Source organism: Colobus angolensis, unplaced genomic scaffold (assembly GCF_000951035.1).
Source record: "Colobus angolensis palliatus isolate OR3802 unplaced genomic scaffold, Cang.pa_1.0 Scaffold129, whole genome shotgun sequence".
In the NCBI taxonomy this organism is placed as follows: Eukaryota; Metazoa; Chordata; class Mammalia; order Primates; family Cercopithecidae; genus Colobus; species Colobus angolensis.
The window spans coordinates 10,863,955-10,875,864 of NW_012114141.1; the positions used below are offsets into that span (position 1 = coordinate 10,863,955).

The following is an 11,910-nucleotide window of genomic DNA, read 5'->3' on the forward strand; positions in this document are numbered from 1 at the left end:
GAGCGACCTGCAGTCTGGGCCTCCTGGGCACCCCGCGACGGCTGGCAGGTCACTGGGGCCCGAGGGGCCTCGTGGGGAGCGGCCATGTTGGCGTCGTCACTGAGGACTCCGGGCGGGTCTGGTGTCGGGCGAGGCTTCGGACCTTTGACCTGTGGGGGGCGCCCTGCCGGGGTGGGCATGGGGGCATCTGAGGGGTGAAAGGGCCCCAAGGGGCAAGTAAGGCTGGAGGCTGGCGTCCTTCCCACGGACCGATGGCTGTGATCTCTCCGGCCTGGGGAGAGGAGGTGCAGGGGAGGGACTGAGGAAACCGGTCCGCCTGTGAGAAACTTTAAAATTAGGTCCTAAATGGAAAACGCTGAGGAATAGAACTGCCCTGGTTTGCGAGGCAAGTTTGGAAGTCAAACTTCGTAGATGAGAACAGGAGATTCCAGGCCGCCTCACTGCCTCCGTGAAAAGTTTTGTCCTAAACTAGGGACCTGAAGCTCTTGATGTGTAGTTTCCTCTTTGCCGGGTAGAATCCAGTGACCGCGCTCAGGTTTATTTGCAGACCTGCACGTTACAGGTGGGAGGCTTCCACGCCTTAATGTTTCTTGTGTTTGTCTTTCTCATTTCCCCCACTCCAGAATTCAGAAGGAGCTGGCGGACATCACTTTAGATCCTCCACCTAACTGCAGGTGAGTTGCTTTTCAGATTTTTTTCGTTTTTAAATTCTTCTAACCATTGTCTTGGGTTTTTCTTTTTATTACATTCTTTGGCTAATGCTTGTTATGACACTAACATCACGTAACAGCTGAAATTTATTAATCTGAGTATAATGTTTTGATGAGCCTCTGACAAGCTCAGTACTGTTGAGGAGAAGTAATGGATTTACTTGGAATGGATTTTTACATATATGAAACAAAACTAAATTTAAAGGTGTATCCTTGCCTAATCATGGGTCTTTGGTATGCCATTAAGGATGATGTAAAACCTTTTAGATGCAAAGGGCATTTTGGTTTGGAAAACTGCTTTGCTATAGTAATCTCTTATTCAATCTCTGCTAAGCTAAGAGAACGTAGAGTTAAAACATTGGATCTTCAAACACTCCGTAGCGTATAGATTTTTTATTAGACTTTTGACAGAGCAATTCAGGAAACAATTTCTAGCCTTGATAAAGGTTTTCTTTTACATTGTGAATTAAACTCTTTCATGGGGATGTTTTTTTCACTTGCTTTATTCAGACTATGTACATATGTGTGTTTCAGTTTCAAAACAAATTGAAACCAGCTTTCTAAGGGTTTGTTGATCGCAACTTTATTTAGAGAAACCATTTTGCTACTGTTGAGTCAAGCTGGAAGACTTGATGACTTTACTAGATCAACAGTGAAGTGAGGGGTGACTTACAACTATGTGTTAGAATAGAGCCATTCATTTAAGGGAGGTCCTGTAACTCCCATACTTTAAAAATTAAGTATAACATTTAGCCTAGTTCTCAGGATCGGCGTTGGAAAGGGATATGAGATTTCAGAAATACTCTAAACTTATTGGTAGGAATAGAAGTTACTACAACAAAGTATTCAGTAGCTGTACACAATTTTTAAGATGAGTGTGTGGGAATAGGTTGAAAAGCTAAATGAAATATTTTATTTATTAACAGTGAACTTTGTAAACTAATTAGTGGATTAAACACAAAACTGTTGCCATTTTGGTTACTTTCGTTCTTAATGGTGATTAGGTGTGGGATGCTTTTTGGTGAAACTTTGTCCTGTTTTGTAAGGAAAGTCGTTTTGAGTTTGAAATGGTCTTAAACTATAGTTTATAATTGAAGCACTTAATCATTCTGGGGAATTCTTTCATGGCCAGTAATCTCTCAAGATGGTTGAGAAGTGGAGAAACAATAAGACTTAGGCCTAACTCATTGTTTTGATGGTGGTGGTTCAAATGGAAGCCTGTAGCTTCCCTTGGTTGTTTGTGTGGAATCCGTGTACATTCCCCAAGGTAGATCTGTGCTGTCTAGTTATTGCTGCTGTGGTATTGTGGTCTCCTATATGTGTGTTATTGATAACATTGATTAAAACATATAATGGCTTTCTTGTGAATAAGCACAATCAAATCTAAAATTATAAACCATTTGAAGATTTTCGTGGGATTAATCATTTTAAAAAACAGCATAAGTACACTTAAGTTTCACATCATTTTAACTGAGTTTATGTGTAAGACATTTATGCTCCTGAGGCATGTGGAACTTTTTTATCTTTGGGAAACCCTCCCAATTACCCCTTTAAGTGAAATGTTTGGGCATTACCTATGGTCAGGGGATGCTCCAAACTGGGTGCCTGTTGGGTGATTGGTGTTAGGGAGACAAAGCTCAAAATACGAAATTTTTAGAAAAATTTCTGATTTCAGAGAAAATACAAGGCATCTTCATTTTGCAAGAGAATGTCTATTACATTGTCTTTTAACAATAAAGATGACTTTATTTTCCAGTGGGGCCGTTTGGGTAATGTGAATTAAAATTTTTACTTTTGGTTGGCTTACTAATGGTGCTGTCTTGATGTTATATAGTAGTCCCAGTATTCAGCTCTCTTAAATGAGTTTGGTTTTACGTTTTGTGCTGTTACCTTTTGGGATTTAATTATTTAATATTTTAATGTACTTTATTGGAGATATAGATTGTTTATTTATTTATTTTCTTTTTGAGACGGAGTCTTGCTCTGTAGCCCAGGCTGGAGTGCAGTGGCGTGATCTCAGTTCACTGCAACCTCCACGTCCCGGGTCCCGGTTCAAGCAATTCTCCTGCCTCAGCCTCCTGAGTAGCTGGGATTACAGGCACGTGCCACCATGCCCAGCTAGTTTTTGTATTTTGCGTAGAGACGGGGTTTCACCATGTTGGCCAGGCTGGTCTTGAACTCCTGACCTTGTCATCCACCTGCCTCTGCCTCCCAAAGTCCTGGGATTATAAGCGTGAGCCACCATGCCTGGTCTTGGTGATACTTTTTGAAGTCAGCATCCGATGAAAATCTATGAATTAAGCGATATATTAAGGGCATACATGTTTAAAATTACCCTCAGCATGAAAGCATGAGATTTGAATAAGTTAAATAATTGGTTTTCATTAGTCTGTCTTATATTTCTACCCTTTGCTATACTTCCTTTCTTCAGTCAGCATTCAGTGTGTAGTTTTAAACATGTTATTAAAATATGGCACTTGGCATGTAGTAACTTCTCAGTAAAGTTGATTATTGCAAATCAGAAGAATTGCTCCTCTTGAAGGAAGGTGCACTGCTTGTGTTCACTAATTTTAGCACTTGGCAAAAATATTTGAAGTTACTGAGCATCAACTTATGTGAAATGCAGTTGTTCAATATATTATAATGTATGAAAACATAATATTAAATTCTTAATGTTGTATATTATGTTGGGTGGATATTTTTTAGAACACAGTACAGATTGTGTTCAATGACCTGGTCGAAAGTAATTTTAAGTAAGTATTTTCAAACTGCTTTATGTTGCCGTAGAAATCAAATTCTTAATTTTAGTATCTCTGAACTTAATTTAGTATCTCTGAACTATTTGTGTGTGTGTGTGTGTGTGTGTGTGTGCGCGCGCGTGTGCACACAAAATAGTTTCCCAACTCACTCTTCATTTTAGTTAGGCTTTTATTCCCCTATCGTTTGGCTCTATTCTTTTAGGGGAAAAAGTATGTTAACTTTGTAATGATTCCCTAAAGCGTGCCAGATCTTAGATTGTAAAATTATGCCTTTTAGATAGCTGACGAAGTCTGGGCCACCGGAGTCAGTTTTGCAGCCGTTATTTATAGCCCAGGGCTCAAACTTTGCTAAATTGACTAGTTATAACTAGCCTGGAGACATGAATGTCTGTAGACAGTATGTCTGTACAACTAAATGGCATAGTTTGCTTAAGTCCTTTAAACTTACAGATTTTATTTAATGAATACATTTGTATCATGAGTAAATGTCTCAGTGGTGACTTAACCTAAAAATTCAGATGGGGTGCTATTTAAGGATAAAATGCCTGAAAAGTCATTAAACACTTCAAGCACGGGCTCAAGCTATCCTCCTGCCTCAGGCCCCCAAGTAGCAGGAACTACAGGCGCTCGACACTACACTTGTATTTTTTAATACAAGTTAAATTCATTGTATTTTTTTGTAGAGACTGGGTTTCACCTGTTGGCCATGCTTGATCTTAAACTCCTGGCCTCAAGCGGTCCACCCACTTTGCCCTTCCAGAGTCCTGGGATTACAGGCGTGAGCCATGGTGCCTGGCCCTGATATTAGTTTTTCTGTATGTGACAGACTTTCCATTTAGCCTTCTTTTGATAGCTTTTTTTTCTAACACTGCCTATATTTTAAATAGTTTTAAGCCATTATATTATACAAGAATACGTGTTTTTGAAAAATTCAAATACAGAGGTTTGTGGAGTAAAAAGCAAAAGATGGGCCTGATGACCTCTTCTGAGCCTGCTCATTGCACACAGGTGCTCCAAGTTAGCACTTTGTATACTTCCACGTAGTTTCTGTGAATTTACATTGTGTTTTTCTGACATTCCACTGCCTCCTCCAATTGGTGGTAATGGTAATGAGATGTCAGTTCAGAAGTCCCAGGGTGCTCATCGTGGTTCAGAATGAAAAGAGATCCTTTTCTTGCAACGGTGGAGTGTTACATACCTCGTCCAGGTTCAGCATGTTTTAAATGGTTGTTTGGGTATAAGAAATAGGTTCAGCAGAAGTCATCCTTTACAAAACCCTGTATCTTATGTGCTGAAAAGTATTCTTCCTTTTAGTATCTTTCATTTATCTGATGTTACTAAATGCGTTAAGGATAGAAGTGTGACTTAAACATCTGAATGATGTTTAGTTTCATCATTGCAGTGTGGATACCCTTATGCATGTAGAGGCAGTGTTGAAAAATTGTGACAACCAGGAGACTGGGGTTTCAGCACAATCAAAATAGCACCCATACTAGGGTCAGGCTGTTGGGAATTAGATCAACACCGGGGTCCTTTCCTATTAGAGAGGAAAGAAACCTATCTGGAAATGAATTGCCTTTCAAATGAGTAGGAAGTCTTGTGGTGGTTGTGTTTACCAAAAGACTGTATCTGGATTGTAAAACTATACTATTGTTATTCCTCAGAAAGCTAAACAATTACCGTATGACCCAATAATTTTACTCCTAGCTATGTACCCTGAGTAATTAAAAACAGAGGCTCAAACAGATACTTGTATGTCAGTATTCATAGCATTATTCATAGTAGGCAAAAAGTGGAAAAGACCCAAGTGTCTGTCAGCAGATGAGTGGGTAAACAAAATGTGGTTAATACATAAAATGGAATATTCGTTATAAAAAGGAATGAAGTTCTGATGCATGGATACAACATGGATGAACCTTAAAAATGTTATACTAAGTGGGCCGGGTGCGGTGGCTCACGCCTGTAATCCCAGCACTTTGGGAGGCTGCAGCGGGCAGATCACGAGGTCAGGAGATCCAGACCATCCTGGCCAACACGGTGAAACCCCGTCTCTACTAAAAATACAAAAAATTAGCCGGGCATGGTGGCGGGCGCCTGTAGTCCCAGCTACTCAGGAGGCTGAGGCAGGAGAATGGTGTGAACCTGGGAGACGGAGCTTGCAGTGAGCAGAGGTCGTGCCACTGCACTCCAGCCTGGGCAACAAAGTGAGACCCCATCTCAAAAAAAAAAAAAAAAAAGGTTATACTAAGTGAAATAAACTAGACCCAAAAAGAAATAGTGTATGATTCCACTTATATGAAATACCTAGAATAGGCAAACTCGTAAGGACAGACAGTAGATTAGAGGTTCTCAGGGACTGAGGGGAGGGGAGAATGAGGATTTATTTCTTAATGAATACAGAGTTTCTTTTTGAGGTGGTAAAAATTTTGGAAATAATGGTGATGGTTGCACAATATTGTGAATGTAATTAATGCCACTAAATTGTACACTTAAAATGGTTAAATGGCAAATTTCATGTTATATATATTTTATCACAATAAACAGCTATACCACTGTTAAAATATTAATCAGTATTTTGAGAAAAATGCTTATAACTTAGAGGGCAACACTCACAGTTTTTAGGGATTCTTGTTAAGAACACTGATGTTAAATTTCTGTCACAAACTTTGAGGGCCTGTTATAAATGAAAAGGCACAAGCTGGGCGTGGTGGCTCACACCTGTAATCCCAGCACTTTGGGAGGCCGAGGTGGGTGGATCACCTGAGGTCAGGAGTTTGAGACCAGCCTGGCCAACGTGGTGAAACCTCGTCTCTCCCCAAAATACCAAAATTAGCCGGGCGTGGTGATGCACGCCCGTAATCCCAGCTACTCTCGAGGCTGAGGCGGGAGAATCACTTGAGCCCCGGAGGCAGAGGTTGCAGTGAGCCGAGATCACACCACTGCACTCCGGCCTGGGCGACAGAGTGAGACCCTGTCTCAAAAAATAAAAAAGAAAAGGCACTACCTTCAAGGAGTTCATAATCTAGTCAGGATGATAAGACATGCACACTCAGATTTTGAATGGTACTTGGAAATATAAATATTATTTGGCAAATAATAAAATGGAGATATGTTATAAAGTTTCAGAGGAGTGAGAGATTACTTTGACTTGGGTTTGAGGGATTGTGGCTGGAGTACTTAGTGATCTGGGAAGGCTTCATGGAGGAGGTGAGAAATGGGGTGGGGAAGAATAAGGGATATTCCTGATAGGAAACAGTGTAAGCCAGGACAGCAGAGGGAAGACAGAAAAAGGACACTATTGGGCAGAAGTGAGTAAAAGCTTTGTCTGGAGAGTAAGAAACATTAGTGGGAGAATAAATAGTAATAGATAAAGCTTGTATTCTTCAATGTCAGGTTAAGGCTTTAAATTTTATTTTGTAGATGCTGGAGAATCATTAAAGCCCTTTTGAGTAGGGGCTGTCATTCAGATAGAGCTGGCTATCTGGATAGAGACAGAGCAAGGATTGAGTGGAACTCGGTGGGAACCAGGAGACTTGGAGATTGCTGCAGTAGTTCAGGTAGAAGGTCAGGATGGTCTGGGGTATAAGTGGTGGCCATCAAAGTGGAGAGGAAGGAGAGGTAGAAGACAGTAGAATCCATAGGACTTAGCCACTGATTTCGATATGGAGGACTTGAAAAGGAGTCAGGTTCTTCTGGGTGTTGGGGAAGTTGGTGATGCATTAACAGAAATAAATAAGGCAGGAGCTTGAGGGAGGCAGAGATGTATAGACCCTGTCCGCAGGGTTAAAAAAAGGTTTTGTTATTTGCTTTGTTGATCACATACATTGCTTAGCATGTTGCTGCCACATAGTAGGTCTTCAGTAAATATTTGCAGTTTGATTATATATTTGAGTTTATTATTAAATCAGTCATTGAACTCCCAGATCTGCATGACTTACTTTTAAATTAGATTAGATTAGACAAATTAAATAGATTATAAACTTCCTAAAAGGCAAGGACAATGATTTCTGTCTTTGATTCTGACCCTACATGTTTCTCCCAGCTGCTTTAGTTTGACCATTTTCACAGCTACAGGAAAAGTTAAAAGAATGGTACAGCAAGCGCTCACCCTTCACCCTGATTCCTCAGCAAAATTTCACCATGTTTGCTCTGTCTCTCTCTTATCTCTATATGTTAATTTTGCGGAGCCATTTGAAAGTGAGTTGTAGGCATTATGATTCTTCCGTGTGTTTAGCTTTGCACACATTAAATCTGAGGTGGCCTGACAGTGGAACTGAGGCTGGAACTGGTTTTAGTAGTCCACGTTAGATTTGAAAGTTTGAGTGATGGTAAAGTATACAAGATTGCGGAGATTGGAGGAGGAAAGAATTGTGCTCTGAGGGATGTCTACAGATGGAGGATGGGAAATGAAGAGGACTTGGAGAAAGGAGTAGGAAGAAAGCCACAAGGCTGCAAAAGTCCCTAGAGGGGATCAAGGAAATTTTCTCTTGGGGCTCTAAAGTATAAGAATTTAGGTGTATGTTTTGTAGGCCGAGAGGAAGAAGCAAATATAGAGACGAAAAGAGTAAAAATTGCTAGAGAGGCCGGGCGCGGTGGCTCACGCCTGTAATCCCAGCACTTTGGGAGGAAGAGGCGGGTGGGATCACGAGGTCGGGAGACTGAGACCATCCTGGCTAACATAGTGAAACCCCATCTTTATTAAAAATACAAAAAATCAGCCAGGTGCGGTGGCACGTGCCTGTAGTCCCAGCTACTCAGGAGGCTGAGGCAGAAGAATTGCTTGAACCCGGGAGGCAGGAGTTGCCGTGAGCCACGATCGCACCACTGCGCTCCAGCCTGGGCGACAGAACGAGATTCAGTCTCAATAAATAAATAAATAAATACAATAAATTGCTAGAGAGGCAGATGTAATGTTTTATAATTAATTATAGAGAAAGTGATGGCCCTAGAGAATTTAGGCCCTAAGTGGGAGAATGTATAGTTAGAAAGGCTGGTAGCCTGGAATTTTCTAGAGGACTGGAAGCATTTTTGGTGCTTGAATAGCACTCTAGGTACTTGTATAGAACTGAAAAGAAGCAGCATCTTTCTGGTGTTACTTGGTTTGTGTTCTTTCCCAGCAGACTTGAAGTTCCTTGAGAGCAGGGATTATTATGTCTTTATATCCCTACAGTGTCCAAGAAAGGGTAGATAAACAATACATATTTGTTAAAACACAAAACACAAAAACCTAATTTGGTCTGATGGTTTAATAGAACATCTTCATTACCCTCTTCAGAAAATAATGGAAATTGCTGGGGAAATTGCTGTCACATTTTACAGCTGTCCATTGCTGGCAGTCTTTCTGAGTTGGCTCCCAAGCAGTTTTAACAATTTTGACCTTCCTGCAATCACAGATAAGCTCTGGACGTCAGTGTGGCAAAAAAAAAGACGTGATCTCTGCTGCAGGCTTGATTGAGAAAGGATGTATTGGAGAAAATATAACACCTTTGAATTGCTTGTTTTGACTTTATGTAAGGTTTATCATCTATGTAATGTGGCGTGGACTCTTAGTCTACAGAGGTACAAATGGTAACGTTATTATAAAGTTGCCATTTGCTAACAAGTGAGCAAGAGTCTAGGGCTGCTAAATACATTGGGTTCCTAGAGATGGTCCCCCAAGTCCTACAGTTATTCCAGATAGTTGGTTATGTTAGAGATGTTGGCACCCGCCTGAGACATCTGACACATTCCCTGTCACCAGTGAAGTGAAACTGAGTTTCATAATAAGCCCATTCTTATTCAGCCTCTTTTATGCAGCCATGCTCTAAAGTGAAACAAAAGACCTAGTAACTGGTGTCAGAATATGCTTCTAATCCTCTGGGAAACCTCCTCCTTTATAGGCTAAAAGCTCATCAAAGCCCCTGCTTGAGAACCGTAATCCAGGAACTCTGCTGTGTGCTAATGGCTCTTTTCTTGAAATATATATGCACTGATTATGGATTGCTTTGTAGAGTCCATGCCACATTACATAGATGATCAACCTTTGGAAGGCCAAGTTGATGTCCCATCCCACTCAGGAAGTCTTACAAAGCCAAAGGTTTTCACCTACAGAACATATTTAAGTTGTCACTGGGTTTTTGCTACAGTGACAGCAAACCGTTGGGGCAGTGTATTGTTCACTGATACTTTTAACAGAGTAGTTAAAAACTGAATTCTGTCTGCTTTCCAAAGTACATGTTGACCCCAATATGACAAAGTGAATGCAGAGCCCTCTTATATAGCATTCAAAGGCAGATTTGCCACAGGTGCCACGTCTGACTTGTCTGTAGTGATCTGAGTCATTATTAAATTTTAAATAGTAATATGACGGAGAAGTCTTAGTAGGGTCTACTAGCATTGAAATGATGATCATTATCCGTACTGCCAGTACATTGGCCATTTGTATTAATTTAAATTGATTGATGGAAAATTGATGTGGGATGGGCCTCTAGTAAATTCTACAGAAAAAGGCATTGAGGCACATTTTCAAACAGATGAGAGTAAATAGAGTAACTTGGGATGATCTTACTTGGAGAAAAGTTTCAGACGTGATGCAGCTCAAAAAGTCAGCATTGTTATGAAGCACTGTTATGCATGTGACAGCAGCATGAGTAGATCAGATTGTAATCATTTAAAACATTAGCGTGTCTGCTGTGTGCTAGGCATTGTTCTGTAGGTGACTAAAACAGACCTGGCCTCTGGCTTGTGAAACCTGAATTTTAGTAGACAATACAAATAGCAACTAAGCAAAAGGATTAGTACAATTTGTAATGACTGGTAGGAAAGAAATTGACAGAGTGCAGTGATGGAGAATAATTGGGGAAGGTATGAGGGTTACCTAGAGAAGGCTTACAAAGACATGTAGTCAAAGACCTAAAAGATAGGAAGGGAAATGGTCTTGTGAAAAGTACCACAAGACATCTGGGACAGAGGGAAGGTAAAAACAGGCCCTGAGGCTGGGACAAGTCAGGTGATGCTGGATTATGTAAACCGTGGTAAGTAGAGAGTTTGGATTTTTCTCAGTAATGCTTTAAAAGGCTTTTCCCACCCTCCCTGCTGCATGGAAAATAGCTGGAAGGAAGACACTAGCGGAGGAAGGGAAACCAGAAAAGAGGGTATTGCTCTATTTCAGGCTAGCTGGTGCAGGTGGCTAGGATTAAGGTGGTGGCAGTGGAGATAATGGTAGAACACAGGGACCTGTTGATGGATTGCACCTGACAGATAAGGGACAGGAACAAGAATGACTCCAAGCTTCTGTGTTTTTTTGCAGTTGGCTAGATGATGGTGATGTTTTACTGAGAGGTAGACTCCTAGGCCTAGAGTAGGGCCGTAGGGTGCACGGGTGGTGGGTGGCAGGGGAGATGAGGGCAGGGTGGAAATGACTCCTTTTTGGACTTGATAGATTTGAAATTATTCCCATGAGGCATCCAAGTGAAGGTGTCAAAAATAAGTGAGACATAAGTAATTGGAGCTCTGAGGAATATTGTGAGCTTGAGATACATACACATTTGCAAAGGAGACCTTACCAAATAGAGGCTCTTGAGTGTCTTGGGAATGCCTTTATCTCTCCTAGAAAGGAAAAGCATCGTGAGAAGAGTGCCCAGGATGGAGACTCAGGCATCTGGCATTTATAAGTGTACAGTAGGAAAAGCCAGCAAAGGAGACAGAAGGAAAATAAGAGAGCCTGGTATTAGAAAGCAGTGAGCAGAAAATTTTGAGGTAGAGTGATCAAGTGGGAAATGGTGCTGTGCAGTAGAAAAATATGAAGACCAGCAAGTGACTAGTGGATTTTACCTCAGGTTTGTTGGTGACCTTCACACGTCAAACCTGGTTTAGAGGAGAGACAATGGAAAAGGAGGAACGATTTTCAAGAATGAAAATCTGTTTGTATTACTCTTCCTAGTTAAAATATTTCATTGTATTTATCCAGAAAAGTGATGTGGTATTATCTACTTTCTACACTTTCGGGCAGAATTTCTTAACACGGTATATATAATTTTGGGGGGAGGATGGGGAAAGGGCCTACTACCATTTTCAGTGGATTCTCAAAGGATTTTTTTTTCTGATCTCCCCTCTTTCCTCACCAAAAAAAGTTAATTTCTACTTTACGAGATTCAAGTCCTTTGTAATCTTTAGGTTAACGTTGTACCATGGATGTTACAAGTAAATAGTGTCAGGTTCATGTAGTACATCTTGATGAATCTCGTTTACAAGACTTGGTTCGAAACTACTGGATAAATTGGAAAATCAGTAAATTGCTGCTGCCATCCTTAAAAATGTTTTACATGCTTGGATTTGCATTGACCTTTTGTATTCTGTTCAAGCTGGAGAATGCACTAGAATGAGTTGGGAGTATGTATATACTTTTAACACAGCATAAGTTATTCATCATATTTAATGTTTTTCATCCCCCCCCTGCCCCG

General features: G+C 40.7%; 1 protein-coding gene across 6 annotated transcripts in view; it reads left to right on the forward strand.

Moving 5' to 3' along the window:
- The window catches only part of UBE2E1 (ubiquitin-conjugating enzyme E2E 1), an 86,323-nt gene that overhangs the window by 4,701 nt on the left and 69,712 nt on the right, over positions 1-11,910 (forward strand). For 5 of the 6 annotated variants that reach the window (XM_011933747.1, XM_011933746.1, XM_011933744.1 and 2 more), the window contains one exon: positions 624-674. The exons of the other annotated variant lie outside the window; for it this stretch is intronic. In XM_011933747.1, the coding sequence (XP_011789137.1) occupies positions 624-674 (51 nt within the window). The remainder of the gene's footprint in view (positions 1-623; positions 675-11,910) is intronic. 6 annotated transcript variants of the gene reach the window in all.